The sequence below is a fragment of the Leptonychotes weddellii genome, chromosome 8, assembly GCF_054177405.1.
Source record: "Leptonychotes weddellii isolate Sample4059 chromosome 8, ASM5417740v2, whole genome shotgun sequence".
NCBI lineage: Eukaryota > Metazoa > Chordata > Mammalia > Carnivora > Phocidae > Leptonychotes > Leptonychotes weddellii.
Window position 1 is genome coordinate 73,388,868 of NC_138376.1, and position 24,782 is coordinate 73,413,649.

The 24,782-nt window shown below is 33.9% G+C and overlaps 1 protein-coding gene across 1 annotated transcript in view; it reads left to right on the top strand.

Annotated features, from left to right (window-relative positions):
• Positions 1–16,582, top strand: part of LOC145723062 (uncharacterized) — a 374,058-nt gene extending 357,476 nt beyond the window's left edge. The window contains exons 6-7 of the mRNA XM_081828692.1: positions 9,700–9,781; positions 15,618–16,582. Of these exons, the coding sequence (XP_081684818.1) occupies positions 9,700–9,781; positions 15,618–15,754 (219 nt within the window). The 3' untranslated portion in view covers positions 15,755–16,582. The remainder of the gene's footprint in view (positions 1–9,699; positions 9,782–15,617) is intronic.
• The last annotated feature ends 8,200 nt before the right edge of the window (positions 16,583–24,782 follow it).

Below are 24,782 nucleotides of genomic sequence, written 5' to 3' on the forward strand. Positions count from 1 at the left end.
CCATCAACATCCTAAAGGAGAACACAGGCAGCAACCTCTTTGACATCAGCTGCAGCAAATTCTTCCTAGAAACATTGCCAAAACAAGGGAAGCAAGGGCAAAAATGAACTATTGGGACTTCATCAAGATAAAAAGCTTTTGCACAGCAAAAGAAACAGTCAACAAAACCAAAAGACACTGACAGAATGGCAGAAGATATTTGCAAATGATATATCAGATAAAGGGCTAGTATCCAAAATCTATAAAGAACTTATCAAACTCAACACCCAAAAAAACAAATGATCCAATGAAGAAATGGGCAGAAGACATGAACAGATATTTTTCCAAAGAAGACATCCAAATGGCCACAGACCCATGAAAAAGTGCTCAACATCGCTTGGCATCAGGGAAATCCAAATCATAACCTCAATGAGATACCGCCTCACACCAGTCAGAATGGCTAAAATTAACAAGTCAGGAAACGACAGATGTTGGTGGGATGGGGAGAAAGGGGAACCCTCCTACACTGTTGGTGGGAATGCAGGCTGGTGCAGCCACTCTGGAAAACAGTATGGAGGTTCCTCCAAAAGTTGAAAATAGAGCTACCATACGACCCAGCAATTGCAAAGACATTTTTGAATCAACAATGGCTGAAAATTTCTAAAAACTGCTGAAACACATTGATCCATTGATTTAAGTACCTCAAGAAGCCAAAAGCAAGATAGATAAATTTTAAAAGGTCTACACTTAGACATATAATAGTGAAACTGAGGAAAGATTAGCAATATGGGATGGGTTAATCTTACTATAGGCTTCTGTTCAGCATATGAAGTTGATAATGTAGATACACAGTTATTATTCTAGAAAATTTTCATATTAAGTGGAAGACAACCATAATACACGGATAATGATACCTTTTAATGAATATGTAAATAGGAGAATATCTTGAAAATACAAAAAAGTTCAAAATAGTAATTTCTAGATGGTGAAAACTTGGGAGCTCTAAGCTTATTAATAATTTTTTATATTGAGACATATTTTATTATTTTTCAATAATAATTATATTATCTCAGTGTAATTTAAAATCAAGGTCAAAACACAATACCCAGTGTTGGTGAGAAAATAGTAAAATAGATACTTGCTTACTTGCTGGTGGGATTATACCTTGAAACAAATCAGTAATGGGAAATTCGATTGTATGCATCAAAAACTGTAAAAGTGGTGATGCCCATTGGTCTGATGATTTAATGTCTAGTTATTTATCCTAAGGAAATAGAGATTCGCAGGAAGATTTTATGTAGTACACATAGATGCTTGATACACAAATCCTTTGTCTAGAACACTCTCCTTTGTTGGGCCTCCTTCAGGTCTCAGTGGAAATATCTCTTACTCAGCATGATTTTGCTTCAATATCCAGTAGTGGTTTATAGTCCCACCTAGTCCCTCCCATGTACACTGTATCACAGTTATGATTAAGTGGGTTTTTTATTATTATCTGCATATTTGCTGTCTCTTACTCTACATATATTGTAAGCTTTTGGAGACAGGGACTATATGTTCATTCTTGTCTCTGCCCCCTATTCTGAAGCACTGTTTCTAGTTCATTATAGGTAATCACTAAATTTTTAATAAATTAATAAAAATGCTTCTTTTAGATTTAATTTCAATAAAAAATATATACCTAATAAAAGTTCAAAATTTCTTAATTTTTTAAATGTGTTATGCTGTATTCATCTACTGAATGCCACAGTTATTAAAAATTGGTATTTTCTAAAAATGTTTAGTGACTTCTAAAGATTTGTATTATATATTATTATGGAAAAGAACATCTATGAAAGTATATTTACATGATAAACTCACCTTTAAAAATCTCACAGACTAGGGGTGCCTGGGTAGCTCAGTTGGTTAAGCATCAGACTCTTGGTTTCGGCTCAGGTCATGATCTCAGAGTCATGGGATCCAGCCCCACATGGGGCTCTGTGCTCAGCATGGAGTCAGCTTGGCCCTCTCCTTCCCCCTTTACCTCTCCTCCCGCTTGCTTGCTCACTCCTGTGCTCTCTGTTTCTTTTTTTTCTTTCTTTCTTTCTTTTTTTTTTAGATTTTATTTATTTGACAGAGAGAGACACAGCGAGAGAGGGAACACAAGCAGGGGGAGTGGGAGAGGGAGAAGCAGGCTTCCCGTGGAGCAGGGAGCCCGATGCGGGGCTTGATCCGGCATCAGGACCTGAGCCGAAGGCAGTCGCTTAAGGACTGAGCCACCCAGGCGCCCCTGTGCTCTCTGTTTCTAAAATAAATAAGTAAAATCTTTTTAAAAAATCTCACAGATTAAAAAAATCTACATACCAAATATATTATCTTTCCTTTTTACCTATATGAAAATGTGTGTATGTGTGTTTGTGTGTATCTTAAATAGGGAGGTAGAGAGGTCAGGGAAGACCTGCTCAAAAGTGACACTGAAGATCTAAAGTTCTTGAGAGAGTGAGTTATACTGATGTCTGGGGAAAGAATGTTAGGCAGGGACATATCAAGTGTGAAATCAAGTGGGTGGTTGGCATGAATGAGAAAGAGTAAGGAGACCGGTGTGGGTGGACTGGATAGGGGGGAGTTGGAGAGAGATAATTAAAAAATCCATTAGCAGAGACTTTACTTTCTTTGTATATTTCTTCTTTCTAGTTTTGATTTTTCTTTTTCTTTTCTTTATATATGTTAAGGATTTTTGCCATGTTTTAAAACAGACCGTAAACTTTTTTTTAAATGTCTGTTGTTTTTAAAAATTTCTTTTTGTATATTATTTCTTTTTTCTTGTTTTCCATTTATTTTTATTTTTATTTTTTATTTTTTTACAAGATATAGATTTTTTTTACAAAATATAGATTTTTTTTACAAAATATAGATTTTTTTTTTTTTTTACAAAATATAGATTTTATTTTCCATTTATTTTTAAAAATTACCTGGATAACTTTTCAAGTGGACTTAATTTACTTGTGTTCCTTCTCTTTTAATGAAATGAATTATAGTTTATAAATCTTGCTTTGAATGGAATTTTGATTGACTCACCAAGATTTTACATTTAGTGTTCTTTTTCCTGTTGTACTAATTTTAGTTGTAGTTGTTTCTAAGTATGAGCTTTTCTTCTTATACAACAGCAATATGTTCATGGTAGAACAATGGAGGAAAATCTAGGAAGGAGAAAGAAGAAAATAAATTACAATAATCCTACCTATTACCCAGTCATTCAAGTACATGTATGGTTGTTTTCCCTTAAATTTGGGATAATAATTTATTTATAGTTTTGTAACCTGAATTTTCCTGCATTGTACTTAATAATTTTTAGGCATTATAACTAATTTTTCACAAGAAATAAATATTTGTAGTAGAAATACAAAGGACATGAAAAGACAAGAATGTAAAGTCCCCTCTTCCTGAATTCCCAGAGTTCTCCACTTGACCTAGCAAGAAAGCTGCACCAGTTTGCTGTATGTTTTTGCAGAGATACTCTATTACAAAAACTAACGTGATGTTTTCTTTATGGTCAGAATATCTGCTCAGGGTCTTGTGTCACGTGTGGCAATATTTGTGAGCCATTGTCTTTTCATTGTCCTTCTAAGTCTAATTCAGTTAGTTTTGAAGTTAGTGGAGATTCTTTTTAGACTCCGGCAACGGGTGTTGATTCTTGTTTCTAGTACTTATTTTCATTTTGCGTTTTTCTGTTTTTTCATAAAATTTTAATGATAAATTTTGAGAGCCTGAAGTAAGACTTTCATTCAAGACTTCATTTACTAGGAGAGTTTTATATTTTTCTCTTGCTTTTATTTGTTGGTTTCTGTTTTTGTTTTTGTTTCTTATTATATCACATTTTATTTTTCTACTTACGTTTACTATAAGGCACCGTACATTCTTTTTGTAAAGAGATGAGATATAAATCAATTGATAGATAAATAATATTTTACTGTGTGCTATAAAAAGATGATCACTATATGTCTATTATCAAGAAATTACAAAAACAAGTCTTAGTACAAGTGAATGCTCTATCAAATGATAAAAATATTTTTTATTTACTTGGAAAGATGTTTATGACATTTTTCTGAGTCAGAAAAAGAACAAGTCACATGATACTGTGCATAATAACAGGACTTTTAATGCAGAGTTAGGATGCAGAGTTTATCTGTATATGCCCATATCTATATATGCCTGACCTAGGTATTCCCATATCTACATATGCCCAATTTATCTATACCTGTATCTATATATGCCTATATCTATCTATGCACAGAAAAAAGTTACAATAGGAGTTTGCCAGTGATGATTTGTGGGTGTTATATCTTGTGTGAATTTAAAATCTCTCATTTATATTTCTATTGGTTCTTGAATTTTTCATGCATACATTTTATCAAAAAGTTTTATTTTCCTAAAAGAGACTTGACACATATTTTTCTGGATATAATTGTCATGTCTAGAATGCCAAACTTTAAAACTCAGGCAACTTAACATGCAATTAAAATATTTTTCAAACTTCATTTAGATTTACCTTTAATTTCAAAACTAACATAGAGCAACACATCAAAGTTACGAATATTTTCAATACGCTATAATTTTTGTTACAGATAATGCATAAAAGTTTGAAACCAATTTTATATGTAGCATTTAACTGCAAATGGTTCATTTTATCCTAATTTCTTGTCAGTTGGTATCTTAGAAATATTTCTAAACAGGAGGCTTCCTAGGGAATGTAGAAATCATGCTTTCCCTTTTAGTGACAGTATATCTTTAAATACTAAAGTCTCTACACTAAAATAACAAAGCTTTGCTATTTGTTCATAATACATATATGTTTGCTCTACTGTGCCAAGGACAGGAAAGTCACAAAGCTTCCATGTTGAAGCTGGTTATTAAATATTCAGGCTCAATTTACCAGGACCTTTATTATACTATGAGAAGTCTTCTGTAATGAAGAGCTACTTGTAACATCAAAGCACAAGAGATATTATCTCTTCCCCTCATAGCCCATGACCTAGAAGCTTTTCTTTTTATCTTTATATGAAAGAAAAACATACTTTTCAGAAAAGACTCAGCATTTGTGGACATTGTGTGCATCATGTAAAGTAGACTCTGGATATAGTCTATGATTTTTTGCCTTTGTCTAAGTGTTTTGTTTTTTCAACATTATACTTTATGTTATTTTTTAGAGAACAAATGAAAGGAATTTAATTTTAAACTAATTGTGACAGTTTTTAACTAGCAACATATATATTTTCTCCTTTTCCTAAATAATCTAAAGATCTGAAAAAGTGACACTGGTACTTGTTGGGCCTTTCATTTATAGTCTCCGAAAATAAGAGAAACATTTTATTAGACTTCTGGGAGTTTTAGGAATCCAAATTTTGAAATCATTTTTACATTTCTAAAAATGAATATTATAACCAAATTGAATATTCATAATAGAGCTACAAATGAGGGGGAGTTTTATTATGCCTGTCTCCCTTTCATTTTCTATCAAATACAGAGTATTGGAGGCAAAATGAAAATAGAAAATACACAACCAGAACATAAGAAAAGGGGACTTTTCTAAAGAAATTATCTAAAAATTTGCCCCTCATCTGATTTAATTGTATCCTGCAATATCATGCATGTAGAGACTTTGTTTAATTATGTTCATCCTATTTGTGTGGAGACATACAATGGCAAGAAGTTTATAAGTGCTTTTAACAATAATTTCACATGGTTGCATGAAAAAATGCTGGTATTCAATCTTGCGCTTGTGTAAGGACTTCTGATTTTTTACATGAAAATCCTAAATTACAATATTTATTTGGTTGATTTAGAATCACTAGAAATAGAGGAAAAGTTGAGAGAAGAGATAGCTTTGGTGATTAGTGAAAGCAGAAGCAAAACAAATTTGGTTCTTTGGAATCATACTCTCTTTCTTGTTAAATAAGATATTGAATTAAAGAGGGGAGTGGTATGCTCTGGCGTGTTTCAAAGTATTTGAGGTTGTTCTTGCATGAGGTCATCATCATGTTAGGGTTAGTAGGGTGAGATGCTGGTGCCAGAGAGGGTGGGCTACTGTTACATGCTTCATTCAGAAAAGCATCGGGATTACTAGACTATGTATACCATGCAGGGTCTCTCCTCTTTAGGAATCCCAGCCAAATAGAGGAATAAAGTTTCTTTTTTCTCTCCTAACTATCCAGTGTTCAATTCATCTCTATTCTTATATTTACCAATTTAAAAATATTATTTGATTAACCACTATGTGTTGAGACACTATGCTGTGTATACAATAAAATGAAAGGAATTTAATTTTAAACTAATTGTGACAAACAGTTTTTAACTAGCAACATATATATTTTTTCCTTTTTCTAAATAATCTGAAGATCTTAAAAAGGTGACACTGGTACTTGTTGGGCCTTTCATTTATAGTCTCCGAAAATAAGAGAAACATTTTATTAGACTTCTGGGAGTTTTAGGAATCCAAATTTTGAAATTATTTTTACATTTCTACCAAATAGAGGAATAAAGTTTCTTTTTTTCCTACCATTAAATAGCTTACACTCTTTAGCTTGGGTTATAGATAGTGAAATGTAAGGTTTTTAGACTTATTGCACCTGAAAGGACAAAGCACTTTTCTTACTATGAGTTTCCCTGATGATTTTTGCTTAAAAATTACATTGTCAGCCAGTGATGTGCCGTTTCTCAGGACATTAAACCCGGTGGCCCACCAGAGGTGGGCTAGAACCTGCTGTGCCCGCTGTGGGTGCTGTGCTAAAGTGGTAGAGGGGCTCAGACCCTCCTGGGTCCCAGTTTGTTCATCTTCAAAAGGAATTGGACTGAAAAATCACTAAGCTTAGTTTTAACCTTTAAATCCTCTTAAATCCATGTTCATCCAGTAAAACAAAATTCTGCATTAAGATAAATAAGCAAACAAATAAAAGTTCTAATCATTTTGATTGTCTTAAAGTATCTAAAAAAATTGATTAGGCCTGATACTTAATAAACCCCTCTGAAGTTCTAAAACACACCATACACACACGCCCCTACACACACACACACACACACACACACACTCGCATTTTAATGCTGCAAACCCTTTGATCTCTCTGTTGTGTGTTCACAAGCTTCACTCCAGTCTTAAAGCAGCTTGCTATGAGCAGGGAGAGGTGATTAGGATACAGTGTGTGAAAAATCAGAAGATGGAGTGTTATCACTGTTGCTATTCTGAGGAAAGCACAACCAAATGTATGTTTTGAGGGACTAGGAGACCCCTGTCCAGCAGCAAAGCTTTGGTATATAGGATGTGTGTGTGAATGCTTGCTGCGATGAGACCGCCTCTACTCCCTGAGTGATTAGTGCAGTATCAGAGTGGAAGATCACTCATGTCTATTTGTGACTCAGTGATTTTTTGAGGACAGCTTCCCTACTACCCTACTGCCACCAAATATGTGTTAAAGGCATTAGAAAAGATATCCTACATGTTATGTGCCTCTGGATTAACTTTACAAAGAAAACTGATGGAATATAAAAAAGTATCAGTGAAGGAATTATAAACCAGTTATAGAACTAAGGAACTTAATTTCTAACTATTGCTCAGGCTATCTAAATGTGTCTGTGTGTATTCATATATGGTATATATACGTATTAATAGTACATATTATATACATATACCGCATATTATATATACACATATATCAATATATAATATACAGTGTATACACACGTATATATATTAAATATTTTTTAGTGCTATAGTGTTTTATATTTATATATTACATATATACACAATATATATATACAGTATATATATATATGTATGCATTATATGTTTTACTAAATATTTTTAGAACTATAATTTTGCCACTATACTTATATAGTATCATATATGTATTTGTAGTATATGTATATATATTAATAATGTATATATAAATATAATAAGTAAAAGCATTTTAGAATATCAGAAGAATTCATAATCTAGTGGTTTATAATTCCATATGTATATATGGAATATATATAATATATATAAGGAATATATGTATATATTAAAATGGAACCTGGTTCCATTCATTCACAATGGCAGTAATACAGTCAGGCAGACCATTTAATGGATTTGTAGGGCAAAGAAATCCTTATATTATGAAAGCCTTCTGTTTGCTTGGATGTGCCATATTTTCAAATCCATAAGTTATTTGAGCATTGCAAAGATTGGTAAAATTTGATTTTGTTGACAAAGCTCATTCTAATTGCCAGAAAGTCTGGCTGTGATATGGTATTTACTAGGCTGTTAGATGGAACCAATGCTAAACAACATTGGTATACTGGTATATACTGTGTAGTACACAGTATTTTAATGAGTCTTTACTGAGACCTATTATAATAGAGACCCAGAAACCAATTCAGCCATTTTTTTTTTTTAGCTGAAAGTCTTTTTTAAAGGAGGAGGGGGAAATAGGAAGGAGAGATGAACCATGAGAGACTATGGATTCTGAGAAACAAACTGAAGATTTTAGAGGGGAGGGGCGTGGGGGATGGGTTAGCCCGGTGATGGGTATTAAAGAGGGCACGTATTGCATGGAGCACTGGGTGTTGTACGAAAACAATGAATCGTGGATCACTGCATCGAAAACTGATGATGTATTGTATGGTGACTAACATAACATAATAAAATTAAATTAAAACTCAAAAAAAAAATAAAGACGTTGTACAGTCTGTGTATGACAAATGTTTAATGGTTAAAAAGAAGTGTTTCTAATTGATAAGTAAAAACATTCAGAAAGAAATTTTTCATTTAAAAAAAGGTTCCTGGGCGCCTGGGTGGCTCAGTCGTTAAGCGTCTGCCTTCGGCTCAGGTCATGATCCCAGGGTCCTGGGATCGAGTCCCACATTGGGCTTCCCGCTCTGCGGGAAGCCTGCTTCTCCCTCTCCCACTCCCCCTGCTTGTGTTCCTGCTCTCGCTATGTCTCTCTCTGTTAAATAAATAAATAAAATCTTTAAAAAAAAAAAAAAAGGTTCCTTGTTGCATTTTTCTTTTTTTTTAAACTATATAAAGTTTTTGTACAAGCCTTTTTATTCTTGTGGATCCTACATTTTCTTTATTTATGGCTACCAAAAATAAACTCTATTAGTTGTCTAAGATTGTTAACTTTTTAGTAGTGAAAATTCTTTCTTATTATTGCATAATAAAACTGATTGTTAAAAAGACTTTTTGTAGATTTTAACAAAGCTAATAATTTATGTGATCTTATTTCACCCTAGTTTTCGTAAGTATAAACAAATACAGCAATATCTTACATTATTTAATTAGTAAGTACTTTTTATTTTACTAGTTTGTATATATTGCTAAAACTTCAACCATACAACTTAATACCTTAACATCTAATAAAGCAAGCTTAGTCTGTGAAGGACATGTGCGTCCTGGAACAGAGTTTAAAGCACTAAATCATTTTGTGTGCCTACAATGGACAAATGATGGTGCATTTCTGTCTCTATAGATTTTAATCAGTACATTAGTCAGATCTCAAAATTATGAGAAAATTGTGACAAATTATTGCCCTAGAGTAAATTTTAATTTATGCTGAAAAATTTTAAATGCATTCTATTTTGCATCAAAGTGTAAGTGTGAGTAAATTATGTATGATGACTTATCCTTGCTTAAAAGAAGAATATGTTGTTTGCATCTCACTAATATGCCAATGTTTAGGTAGTTATGTTTACTCCTGTTTGCCACAGGTAAACTGGATAGAACATCAGACAGCTCATTATAGAGACAAGTATGCTCCATTCCCAAAGTTGGATGACAGAACAAGTCCTGGTGAGTATTATAATTTTAGTGCTACCATACATCTTCAAGCTGTCTGGAGGTAAAATGCTTACTAAGCATTGCATTTGGGCTGTCAGAATGCTTTATGGGATGGTAATTAAAGAAACGCTGTGCTGTGGAGTTAAGCCAATATCTGATGAATTCTAGAAATCTCTTCTAGAAAGCTTTTACTTTGAATCTTAAATTTTGGAAGAAGTACATTTTATATTTATTTGCTGATCTTTCAGTAAAAGCACACTTTATATTCACTGAAAACATTCATTTGTTTTCTTGTGATAAGTCAATGTCCAGTTCACCTAGCAGAGAACTCAACTGTCAGCACGCTGCCCTTTGAAATGTTGGTTTCCCTTCTCTCAAGTAGTATGGTCAGTTCCTATTTTTAAAACAACATGGGACTCCTGGGTGACTTAACCAGTTGGTTAAGCGTCGGACTCTTGATTTCGGCTCGGGTCATGATCATAATCATTAAAAACAAAAAATAACACAACAAAAAGCTTCAGACGAAAAGCTAAATACAAAGACCCAAAATGGAAGTACAGTTATCTACAGCTTTTCGAAAGTTTGTATTACTCAGCTTTGCTTTTACAAAAAAACCCCCTACATTAGTACCTGTTTTCACTAACTGAAAGAAATCCAAAGAGGATTTTTGCTTTGACAATAAGGGGCAAAAAGTGAATAGTGTTTAGCGTTTGTTTGGCAGTGAACCCTTACGGAGGCAGTGCGCAACTCAAGTAACAAGAGTGGCGCCACCTATCTCCTTCCCCTGGAACTACACGCAGCATCTCAGCATCAATCCGCCATAGCTTTGAAGGGTGTCTGTGAGCTTCTATGCTTTATCTTGATTTATTTTGTGCATCCGTTAGCAAGACATGTCCTAAGGTATCAGGAAAGCCTAAGAGAGGTTATTTTTTTTTTTTGAGGGGGGTCTGGGAATGCTCAAAATTTTTTCTGTATAAATTAATGGTAATTGCTTCTTCTCATTATGTCATTTCAGCTTAGGAAAGTTTTCATAGGAACGCTCTACTTTCGGATAGCAGGGGAAAACTGTACTAGAAAGAAGTGTATTTATTTAATTCTTGTCATTTTTCACTTTTCTCTGGAATTTAGTGCCCTGGTTTAAGAGTGAATTGCACATATACCTCAGTAGGGAGTGGATACATTTTTCCTTTATACTTATTTATAGATGTTCATTTCAATAGTTATAAACTGTATGATTGGTAAAAGCATGCTATAGACCAGCACTGGGATTCAGAACCATGGGCCAAAGGCCAAAGGCCAAAGGCCAAATTCTGCCTGCATCTCATTTTGTAAATAAAATTTTACTGGAATTCAGGCCATTTGTTAATGCATTGTCTGTAGCTACTTTCTTGCTACTATGGCAGAGTTGAAGAGTTGTGACAGAGACCACGAAGGCCCACAAAGTCTAAATTATTTACAATCTGTTCCTTTACAGAAAGTTTGTTGACCCCTGGACTAGTAATGGATTTGCAAATTTTTAAAGGAATACACAAGTTTTTTGTTGTTGTTTGTGTGTTTTTGTAGTATGTAGTAATAAGAAAGAATAAAAGATTTATTATTTCAGATGATTTTTATTTTCTTTCCACAGTGGAGAATATTTTGCATAATTGCCTTAAGTTTTTAAAAGTCTTAACAATTTCCTATAGAAGCTTCTCCTGCTTGGATGCAAAGCTGTGTATACTGTCAGGTGGATAGTTAGTAAGTTGGTGTCTCTTCAAAGATAACACATTTTCTAAACCATGCTGTGAGGTTTAGAAGACATAGAGGGAAAACTGGGAATAGGGTTCAGGTGAGTTAGTGGCTTCTAACCATGCAGCTATTATATGCCTGAAAACTGCACGAACTGAGGTTAGTCTGCAGGCCTTACCAGCTTGTTCTTGGCGAGGCTCCCAAACTTCTAACTGTATCATGACTGCGACTTCATTCTCTATAGCAGTGTATTCCCCATGGCTGTCTCAAAGATAGTCCCTGGGCCAATTTTTTTTTTTTTTAATCTGTTACATTTGCTTTTCTAAAAAAAAAAGTAAAAGAAACTTGTTAGGAAATACAAAGAGTATATATGCTAAGTTATTTCTAATTTTTTAATTCTTCATTTCATTGTTAAATAGTTGTATGTGTATGTATGTGTATACAGATGCACAATTAAATAAAGCTGGTAGAATCGATTTACTACTCTCCAAAATACAGCTTTTCTATAGAACATCTAGCAGAAGGATAATAAATAATGATGCAATGGCTAATATTACTATTTTCAGAAATTGAAAGGAAATCATCATCATTCAGAGCCACCTTGGCATTTTCCTATATGACATCGTATTTAGGGCTCTGAATCTCAGCTATGTGTTTCTGTGAATTTGAATCCAACAGAGAAGATGTAGCTTTCACATAATTTTCTTCAGTTATAGGAATCATGATTGTTGCAATGGGATGCTTTAAGCCTGGGTCACTTAAATCATTTTGAAGACAGCAAGTGCTCTTCAGGGATATGCAAGATGAGGAAGGCACCTGTTGGTCACTGCATCTGTGTCACCCATATAGACTTGGTACAGATCAGTGTGTTCAGGAGCCAGTTATAAAGAGGAATATGAAATGTTGCAGTTTAGCAAATGTGCTAAAATGTAAGTATAAATAAAAATATTTTGAAAGGCTAACCAGTTTAGATTAACAGAATATTTAGATATTCTCTCAATTTAGTCTTAAGAAAACAGCTGAATGGGATATAAAAATGAAGATATAACTGTTTACATCGAAATATAATTGTCTGAAAAAAGTAATCCCTTTATTTTGAGTTAGACAAAATGAGGTGCTTTTCAGATTCAATTGATTATAATGTTAATTTATGTCAAATCTTAGAGTGAAGTAACCTATTCAATTCTTATTTGCTGTTGTCTCAAGATATCAGATTCTTACATCTCTGAATTACAATGATATATAGTAGAATTTTGAGAATATAGAGCAAAGGTCAAAATTTGTGACATTGGGGCAAGTATAGCTTGCTGACCTTAGATTGAATAGAAATATTTTAAAAAAATAGAAATTTTATTAGAACTTCTAACTCCCAAATTTTGATATTTGTTTTGTCTTAAAAAGTTTTTTTAAATGTAAATGTGCACGCACTTGGTAAAAAAAAAAAATCAAATGGTACAGAGGGTCATAAGGAAATGTTCTTGATCTCTCATTTTTACATTTTCTTAAGTATTCTTCCATAAATATTCATGCCTATATGAATATATGAAGAAATAAACAATGAGATTATAATAGATATTTTTCTATGCCCAAGTACTTTTAATTCCTCATTTTCATAAGTTGTTTTAATAATTTGTATTACTTTATTGCTTTATGATTACTTTTATTCCACTTTCGTTGTCACTGCTTTGGTATTTTAAAATTAAATTCTTACATTTAATAGAACTTCCTTTTCTCTCCTACTTAAATTTTTTATTTCGTAAGTTTCAAATACTGTCCTTTGATAGTTGATAGGAACTGTGGTCATTGCAGTGGTAGAGGAAGGAGGGCTTCAATGTGCAAGTAGGGCAGGCTGGGAGGGTCCCAGCTGTGAACACCATGCTACATTCTTCTCGGACAATATAACAGTACTTTAAGTGGCCACCCAAATGTGTCTGAATTTATTTTTCTGAAAACACAGCTAACAGCCATTCCTGGAGAAATAACAATCCTCTTCTTGACAAAAGTCTGGAAATGTTTAGCTAAATTAATGCATTTTAACCCTTCTGATCACTGAAAGAGCCAACGTGGAGTGCAAAATCTAGAAGTCAGGTCTTCTGACCCCTATTCTGCTATCTTTCCCACTTCTTTTTACCGGTATTGATATTGAGGGATTTGGGGGCTGATCAAGGAAACAGATATGACCATGAGGTGGCAGCAGTACACAACGAGTTTTATCTGGGCAGTGCTTTGGCAGGTTTGCATGGGGAAAGTCCCTCACAGCAGGAGACCTTCCAGAGGTAGCTGATGAGGGCTACTCCCCAGAAGGGGAAGAGGGCAAACGGAAGTCCTGGGAAAGAGGGTTAAAGAGGGTGTTATGAGTCTAGATGATTTTACTCAGCAGCATAATGGAGTCTCTGGGTCAGAGAGCTCTGAAGGGCAGCAGAAACTTGCAATCTTCTATAGCCACAGAGTTTATCTTACCTATGGCTCTCAGATATTGGGTACAGTTTTGTGCATTATGCAAGGCAGGAAGGCTGTAAATGGCTAAAATTCTGCTTATTTGGACTATATTTATAAGAACTGGATGTGTAAAAATTTGAGTTTTTTTGGTGCCAGTGGGCTTTGGAGCTAGTAGGTCCCAGCTTGCTATGAAGTAAACAACATAGGGCCAATGTACAGAAGCCGTCTTTGGCTCACTGATGTAACAGCTAGGCTGTACTAGTTTTGTTTGTGTATGTGTGTCTTGTCATTATAACATATTCCAAATATACATATAAATATACACACCGATATAATGTGTAATATGTACACAACATCTCTATTTTGTTGACTTTATCATTTTGTCATAATGGCTCCAGGTTTTTTAAAGGAATAAATCACTAGACTTTAATTCCTCTGTGTACCCTTCCTAAAACTATTCCCCTCTTCACCTTCTTCAGAGGAGTCTTCTTTGTATGCTTAGATTCATATACTTTATATATATCATTTTAAAATAATTTATAAAGTTATTTTGGGATGACTTAAACTTTATATAAATGATAACAAAATGTACATAGCCTTCTGCCTTCTCCTTATAATTTTTGAGATTGATCCAAAGGGATCCAATTGACACTTGTAGGTAAAATAGTATTTCATTGTGTGAATATAACATGATTTTAAAAACAATTTTATACTTGAAGACATTTAAGTTGTTTCATTTTTCACTGTTTGCAAATGACATAGACAACATTTCCGGATATATCTTCTTATATAAATGTTGATACTCAGCTATTCCATTTTGATAAGCTGTTAAAAATTGGCAGATAATTCCCAAACACCCTATGTGCACAGTCTGGGACTTTCTCGAAATTAGATGTAATTCCTATTCTTAATAAATTTATAATAGTTTAATCTTGTATATGTTTATAAATAAGAATGACTCTAATATATGATAGCTTAATTTCTTCTATCATTTTACTAAACTGAAATTTATTTCTATGATAGAGTTGCTGTCAATGTTATTGCTTGATTATTTCCCCCAATATTTGGTTTTGGGAATCCTCCAAGGTGCACAGGCAGGTATGAATGACTGAGTTACAGTTTTGTCTTTAGGAGAATATTGTGTTAAAGGCCTGCCTGAATTTCTAGCACTGTTACTTGCTCAGTTAATGATTTATTAAATACATCAGAGCAATTAGAAAACTGAGTTTTAAAAACAGTGTTATTTACTACAGCTCCAGTAATTTAAATCACTCTCCTAAGAGATGTATTTTGGGAAAAGTCAAAGTGGCAGGCACATGACATGGTAAGGATAATGATCAGTGTAAGCTGATAACTTCTAATGGGAAATACATACAGAGCTTTTGAATTGCATTTCAAATCATTCATTTTTCCAGCATTTATTGTATGCAACAAATGCATAGAAAGTGGTTAGCTAAAACAGGTAGTTTAAAAATATTTTAACATTTTTATCTAAACAAATGTCAGAATTTTTTTTGAAAGTGAAAAATGCTAAGTATAATAAAAGTGTATATTTATGCTCTCGGCAGCCAAATGTGCTTTTTAATGGAATTTAAATAAATGGAATTTTTATGACAAAAAAAGCAACAGTAAAAGCAGTGATTATGTTTTTCATAGTTCATTTGCCGTCTTTGCCCTGCAGACCTTGTGTGGAGGAAAATGAGATCCCAAGTGAAGTCTACAATGTCATTGACTCTGAAGAAGGACTCAGAGACCCATTGGTGTTTAATGACCCTTACTGGCCTATGCAATGGGAACTGGTATGATCTCCAGAAATAGATGGTTCTTTGGCAATGTTAAGAAATATTATTTTCGTCATATTTTAATGCAGTAGACAGACACTTTTATGCACTGCCTGCTTTTATCTATTGGTTTAGCAGAGAGAGACTTAGCAAACTTTTGATGAAATATTACTGCCAGCTTATTAATGAGTACTAATCCTCTTAATTTGATTACATCCTTAGGGTTTGATTTAATCTATGAAAGATACCAGTAAAAAAAAAAAAAGACATTTAAATTTGGTGTGTGTAAACAGACTCATTACATAGAAATGTTGTTGCCATTCAGGCTTGAAGTTCTTGTTCTTGAATAACCAGAATATATCCTATATTACATCAAATAATGAGAGAACTCTTCTTTGTCTTTATGGATTAAGTAGATGTTAGAACATTGCATAACATACTTTTTTTTCATAATGCTTAGGGTGTTGGACGTTTTAGGACTACATTGTCCTATCATTTATACACATTGTGATAATAGAAAGGACTGAAAAAAAGCACACATATTTTTTGAAAGTAAATTTAAAAAAAAGTCAAAATACATACCACTGAAGATTTTAATAGGAAATATTTAGAATGTGAAGATGACTTGGTGAAAATATCAGAGAGGAATTGAAGACCTTCTTATATTCATACTTACCTCCTCATAGGTCTGTAAATTATGTGGTGTTGTAAGGGGTCTCATGCTGTAAGATGAGAAAAAAAGTTAAGTGCATTTCATCATGTTCATGTATATAATGAGGTGAAAATGGGCAACTGTTTTGATACCTCTTTTTTGTGTTGATCATTGGTAGTTACCAAGCCGCCTATCTGAAACCCATGTTGGATAAAGTCCAGTTCACTCCTCTGTAGCTTCAATTCATCTTTAAAAAGTGAAACGTAATTTAGGAAACTTTAAGGTGTATATATATATATATATATATGACTACATTTGACATTTCAAACAAACAAAAAACCTCAAGCAGAAAAGAAATTGAGTTTTGCTTCAATTGCCTGGAGGTGAGATAATCAGTAACAAGTGAGTGGACTAGAACTGCTTAGGGTCATGAAAGTTAAAGAGAAAAAGAATGAAATTTTTAACAAAGGAGTGAGGGAAAGTAGCTAGATAAAAAAGAGGGCATGAAATGAGGGGAAATGTTTTTAAGCTTTCTTTTGTTGGTTTTTTTGACCTGAAGAAGTAACAAAAATTAAGATGAATACTGAAGATTACATATATAATGCTTCATAATTAGTTACCAAGCAAGACACATTTTTTTTTGTATCAGTTATTAAATGCCAAGCTCCTCTATATTGATGTCAAGAATTGCAGGAGAACACAATAGGGAAAGGAAATGGAGGGCAAGTGATGTTGGAAAGACAAGAAGAATTGAGTAGAAGTCAATAAAATGACAGGGATTAGCAATGGAAACAAATCTTAGAAGACTATTAAGCAATAAGCCCTCTTAAAAGCAGAGGATACAGATTGTGAAAGGCAGAAGGTAGAAGTAGAAGGAAAACTCTATACTGTTTTCTAGGGCATGAGTTGATAGACTTTTTCTGCAAATAACCAAACAGTAAATATTTCAGGCTTTGTGGGCCATATAAATCTCTGTGGCACAATTTTGTTGTTGTTGTTCCAGTCCTTTAAAAATGTAAAAACCTTAGCTTTGCACCATACAAAACCAGAGTGTCAGCTGGATTTCACTTGCAGGCCATAATTTACTGACGTTGCAGAGAATAAGGGAAAAAGGGGAGTCAAAAAAAATAACAATCATTCAGATTTAGCTGTCTCTTAGCATCCAAATGTTGTGTTATACTATGCACACATTACACTAGCACAACTCAGCAAGGAAAGATCAAGCCAGGTCATATCACCATCAGTAGCTTTCTGGAGTATTACTGTATTCCTTATAGCACTATTCTAGAGGTATATCTTCCAGTATGAAAGAGATTCCTTGTAGTTCCTTATAGTATTAAGGCCAGCCATAATACAAAATTGCAAAGAAAGATTTGAAGTTTCCAACTGGATGTTCTGTCTAAAACATATTCCTAACAGTAGACCTAAGCTGTGTTACAGAATCCATCCTCTGTTGAGAATGCCAAATTTATTTATTGAAAGATTGACTGGCACAGCTGGGTTGTGCTGCCCTAACAGAGAAAGGTGAGACCTTATGCTGGTTACCATCCATTAAGTGGTCTCACTTAGTTGCCACTGTCATCCTCCTTTCTCAAGACACAACCAAGTGTCCTGAAATAGGAGTCTATTCTTATCTCTATTTTTGTGCCCATCTACTTACTCCTCAACCAAAAACATATGGCAGTCAACATGGTAAAGTGTTCTATCATGATATCTTGGATAAGTGACCTAGAGGAAAGAGTGAAAGCTAAAAAGGAAATTATAATTTTTTATTATATTAGGTAGACAAAAATACCATAATCCATTTTAACTGGTGCTCAAAGCTCAATAGATATTGATTAGAAAAGTTACAGCAATATAATTTTCAAGAAGGTAACATTGGGGAGGGTATGTGTTGTGGTGACCACTGTGTGTTGTGTAAGACTAATGAATCACAGACCTGTACCCCTGAAACAAATAATACATTATATGTTAATAATTAAAAAAAGAAAGAAATTTCCTAACCCAAAATAATAAGGTAAGATTATCTACTTAGTTTTTTTCTGCTTTAATTTTTGATTCAGAAATTAATTTTGTGAAAAAGAGGTGTTGCATCTGCATACACTTATTTTACTTATCAAACAATGGGGCAGATGATGTAAAACTGAGTTGACAACATGAACTTTCATCAGTGAAAAAGGTATCAGGGTACTTACATACTCAGGGATCAGTGTCTGAACCAGGGCTCCTATCCTGATCTCTATGCCTGTGTAGACTGTCACAGCACAGGCCAGAGGGCCAGAATAAAGATGATGCCAAGTGAGATTCAGCCTATGAGTTTAAAAAGAAAAGGAAATGTTTGATCATTTTAACATGGCTTTTTAGATTAAAAAAGAAAACAAATTTTAAAAATGTTGCTGTGATTGGGTATATTAGGAAGACTATAGGCAAATGTGGATTCCAATCCTAGGTCTAGACTATGCTGCCTAGACTGTGACTATCATGAACATCTTAATTTTCTGAAAATTTGTTTTCTTATTTGTAAGATGGGCCTAACAGTACATCCTTCACAGGATTGTTTTCAGAATTAAATGAGATCGTGGACACAAAGGATGTGCCATGGTATTTAGCATGTGGTGGGCATTCAGTGAACAACTTGGCAGCTGGCCAGATTCCCTTCCTACCTATAATGGGTTAAACTTCCATTACATAGTAAGTAAACTATGTTGAATGCTCATTTCTCAACAACATTAGATGACTAGAGCAGTACTACTGCAGGTTATTAATAATCCTTGCACTATAGTATAATAGGAATAATGTTTATCTTAGTAGTCTCTGGAGAAGGGCTTACCCCAAAAAGAGTGCATAGCAGATCCATTGAGATGCAGGAAAAAAATATGAGAACTTCCATATTTATTTATTTATTTGTTTGTTTGTTTGTTTGTTTATTTATTAAGATTTTATTTATTTGACAGAGAGAGACGCAGGAAGAGAGGGAGCACAAGCAGGGGGAGTGGGAGAGGGAGAAGGTGGGCCTCGATTCCAGGACCCTGGGATCATGACCTGAGCTGAAGGCAGATGCTTAACGACTGAGCCACCCAGGCGCCGTATATTTATTTTTTTTAATCTTTAATTTTTTTTAGTTTCTCTGAATATATTATAATCCATAAGTATATTATAATTTAATACATGTTTTCATTTATAAATAATTAAATAGACATATAATATGGGTGTGTGTGCAAAACTGTTTTTTAATGGTAAGACTCATGAATACAGTGTCTGAAAGCAACTGATTTACTCAATAAATACTCATAAAGTGAATGTCATCATGTTTCTACTGAGTGTCTGCTGTATGAACAGGACTAGGCATTAAATCTGAAGATGAGTCAGCTGTAAATTTTTACTTTAAAAAATCTCAAAGTCTAAAAGAGATGATAGCATACACTAATAAATATTATTAGACAGAAAGCCATTCTATTAAGAAGACAAAGTTAAAGTTACTTCTAGCTTGTGTGAGGTAATACTTGAACTGGAACTAAATGTGGAAATGCTATAAACAGAAGCATGAAAATGGAAAAATGTTGTTTTTGTCCAGAGAAAGTGTCTTGGATATTTGAAGTCCAGACTTTATTCTATGCCAGTAGAATTTTTTAAAAGACTTTTGAGCTGAATATTTGAGTTTGAATACCATTGATTTATTATTTTATCTATTCATTTATGAAACACTTGTTTTTCAAATACTGTGGTCAGGTCTGATGCTGTATACAAAATACAAGTATGAATTACATGCTATTTTTACTTTCAAAAGATTCATATTCAGTGAGAGAGCCAAGTAAATGTACTCAGTGCATATTATAAATGTATAACAAAGATGTGAGTAAAAGAAAAAACGGGGTGCCTGGGTGGCTCAGTCGGTTAAGCATCTGCCTTCAGCTAGGGTCATAATCCCTGGGTTCTGCGATGGAGCCCCACGTTGGGCTCTCTGCTCAGCAGGGAGCCTGCTTCTCCCTCTCCCTCTGCCTGCCACTCCCCCTGCTTGTGCGTGCTCTCTCTATCTCTCTGTAAAATAAATAAATAAAAATCTTAAAAAAAAAAAAAAGAAAAACCAGTAATGATGACACTCTAAAAAGGATGATCTATTCTATTCAAGTATGTTGGAAAGGCTTCACTGAGTCAAGAGATAAATAAGCAAACATTTATAGTCCAAGAGAGGAAGGCTGACCAAGCTATAGCCTTTTTCATGTGCCCAGAGCTTAGAGAAACAGCAACGGAGAAAAGGCTGGACAGTTTATTTGGGCCCTATTCCAAAAGACCACATATAGGCATTTGTCCTTCGTCCTATAGCTCATGGAGCTAGAGGCTTATGAGAAGAAAGTGACCCAATAACCTTTGTCTTGTAGAAGTTGACTGAGGTAGCAGGTTGAGTTCAGATTAAAGCGGATCAAGACTGGAGGCAGAAAAGAACAGTTAAGGGGAGGCCTCTAGTTCAGGAAAATGAAGAAACTTGGACTGAGGAGATAAAGTGGAGGGTATAAAATAAAAATGCAAAATCAAGCCTTATTGAGGAGAAAGATACTGATGAAAATCTTAGGTAAATCTGGATATAAGAATTAAGGGAGAAGGACCTGTCTAGATGATTTGAGATTGGTTTGGTGACATGGAGGGTGATTGTATTAAGTGTACTAGAGCTGCCATAACAAAATACCACAGATTAGATGGCTTAAACAACAGAAATTTATTTGCTCACAGTTCTGGAGGCTGGAAGTCCAAGATCAAGGTTCCAGCAGGTTTGGTTTCTCCTGAGGCCTTTCTTTTTTGGCTTGCAGACAGCTGGCTTCTCACTGGGTCCTCACATGGCCTTTCCTCTGTGCATGTGCATCCCTGTACCAGTCCTATTGGATTAGGTTTTATAAAGATCTAATAAAGTGTATAAAATACTGTTGGTTTAGGTCCCCAGCTTTATGACCTCATTTAACCTCAATTACCTCTTGAAAAGCCCTATCTTTAATATAGTTATAATGTGGGCTAGGGCTTTAACTTATGAATTTTGGAGGAACAGAATTCAGTCAATAACAGGGTAAATTTTGTGGTATGGTTAAGGTATTCAATTATGTATTTGACAAAATGACCAGAGAATGTCTGTGGAATGCTTAAATTGAGACAGGAAAAAAAGGGACTAAAATATTTTATAATTATAATGGGATCATTACCCATGTCTTAATAATGAATAAATTGAAACTCATAGGTTTGAAGATAATAGGTAGGCACTTAGAAATATGTAAGAAAATGAGTTATGTTATGGGAATTGTGTTATAATTACAAATTTGTGTATATAACAAATGTTTCAAATATAACAAATGTGCGTTTATGTTACAAATATGTAACTATAACATGTTGCCCACAGTTTAACTCATTATCACCCATATTTAATTGCCTATGTGTTATCTTCAAGCCTGTGAGTCTCAATATAAAATAAATATGTAATTATAACATTTTACATTATATATATGCAACTGTGTATGTATTTGGAGATGCATTAGTGAATGTATAGATTGATTGAGATTGCCCAGGAATATGTGTTTGGTGGAAAGGAAGGGGACATGATAATATTTAAAGGTGAAATAGAGTGCATTAATCTGAAAACATTGTGTAGGTTAAGATGTGAGACAAGAGAGAGATATAGACATGTGTTTGCAGAAATCCAGTAATGAAAGCTGAACGGGGGACTGGCATAGTGCATGGAAAGATGGAGAGAATAGGTCAGATTTATTTACTCAAGAAATACTTATTAACTGCCTAATAGAGACTAGACCGTGTGCTCAACCTTGGACACTCAATAGTGAACAAGAATATGTCCCTGTTTTCTTAGAGCTAACAATCCTAGCAAGAAATAATATAACCAAACAAATTATTAATGGTATAATATAACTTTTATAACCATGTAGTTGATAGCAAATAATGGGAGCTCTAAACCTAGTGTTGGGGGTATGGGAAAATTTTTTCCAAAGGAAATGACATTTAAATTGAGAACCAAGGTGAATATGACTTAACTTGAAGAAGTTGCCAGGATAAGAGGAGTGGCTGCTTTAGACAGGGAGACACTAGCACAAAGAGCCAGAAGATTGTGTGGCATTGAGGAACCAAAAGAGCTGTCAATAGGGCCAAAGTATAGGCTGCAAAGAGAAGAGGAGTTTGAAAAGTCAAAGAAGAAGGAATGCCTTGATAGAGATGAGGAAAACCAAAAGAGTGTGCTTATAGGATTATCTAGCATAAAGGAAAATATGTTTGACTGTGGAAAGTGCTTCTCAGAAAACAATAAAATATTACTGCATGTCCTATGAATCAGCAACAAAGATGTTGTTATTCTTAATGAGAATAATTCCAGAAGACTGTTGGAAATAGAAGCCACACTGCAATGGATTTTAATGAGTAACTGGATGTTGAAGAGGTAGAGACACTGAGTGGAGACCTTTTGTAGAAGTCTATCTAATCCATTTATTATTGACTTATTGAGAATATCAGTATGGCTTTTGGAGTTCAAGGCACCTGAAAATTTGATTATTGGTGATGATGTAGTATAAACAATGGGAACCAGAAGACAATGGAATTGTATCTTTAAGGTGCTAAAAGAAAATTACTAACAGCCCAGAATTTTATTCCAAGGTCGGGGCGGGGCATGGAGGGGAGGAATCATCAGGAATGAAGGTGAAAGAATTTATTTCAAGCAAAAACTGAAAGCCTTCATCATCAGCAGATTCTACTATAGGAAATACTGAAGGATGCCCTTTGGGCAAAAAGAAAATAATCCCAGATGAAAATTTATAAAAGTTATCTGAAGCACAGGATGAGACTATTTTTCTCTCAAGTGATTTTACCTTTGCTTTTGTCAGACAGAGAAATTAGCAATCTGGAATCACTTTAATCCAAGCCCCATTATCAAGATGATTTAAAATTGGGAATCCAAAAAAAGGAAAGATAAAGAAAAAGAAAAGAAAAGAGAAAGTTGGGTATCAGTCACTGAGAGAGCTACTTTTAGTTCACTCTGACTCTTAACATGAGCTGTTCATCTACTTAGACTTTGAGCAAGATTTCTGGGAACTGAAGCTGTCCCTAGGAGAAAGGTGGCTTTAATTACCGAATTTACCTGTCTAGGTTTCAGCTTCTCCTAGATCTTGGCCTTCAATCCCTTTTTAGATTTCTGATACATTAAAATATTTGAATATCTAGTTTTTTTTTAATTTATTCAGTTTTCCCTGTGTCTATAGCAGGAGTATTAGAAAGAATTATTTAATCCATCATTATCATAAATAGATGTTTGAAGTTTATTCTATATAAATAAACCAAATTTCAAAGATATAAATTGCTTTAACACCATCACATGAAAGAAGTAGTATCATCACACTAAAGTTGGGATGCTGTACTTTTGCCAGAACTGCACCAATATATAGCCTGAACAGGGAGCCATTATTTTCAAAGGTGAAGCAAAATTCTGTCTTGCCTAATGGTCAGAATTTCTTTCTATTGGATTTTCAACTTCTAAATAAGTTGTTGTTAAGATAATAGAAAAAGAACACATACTGAAGAGAGGAAACACATGAACAGTCATGAAACATCAACATTTTTATCAGCTCCATATGGTAAGCTACCACTATAATGGAAACATTTGTATTGATTTTTTTTCTGATTAAAAAAAGTAAACATTTAGATAGTAAAAATACAAAGAGTAAAAAAATTTCCTGTAATCTTAACATTAATATATAATCACAATATGCATTTTGTTAAATATGACTTCAGATATTGTTTTATGCCTGCATTATATACTATTTCCATATTATATCTACTTAAACATGCTTAAAATTTCCAAATAAAAATGTAACCATTCTATAAAGACTCTTCCATACTTATTTTTTTTCCTTAATATATCTTGGCTTTTTTTTTTGGTCTGAGTTAATCTGGATCTAACATGTCTCTCTTATTTTTTTTTTTTTGTTTCTTAATTTAATTTAATTTTATTATGTTATGTTAGTAACCATACAATACATCATTAGTTTTTGATGTAGTGATCACCCAGTGCTCCATGCAGTACGTGCCCTCCTTAATACCCATAATCGGTCTAACCCATCCCTCCACCCTCCTCCCCTCTAAAACCCTCAGTTTGTTTCTCAGAGTCCATAGTCTCTCATGGTTCATCTCTCCCTCCGATTCCCCCCCTTCATTTTTCCTTTCTTCTCCTAATGTCCTCCATGCTATTCCTTATGTTCCACAAATAAGTGAAACCATATGATAATTGACTTTCTCTGCTTGATTTATTTCACTTAGCATAATCTCCTCCAGTCCCATCCATGTTGATATAAAAGTTGGGTATTCATCCTTTCTGATGGCTGAGTAATATTCCATTGTCTATATGGACCGCATCTTCTTTATCCATTCATCT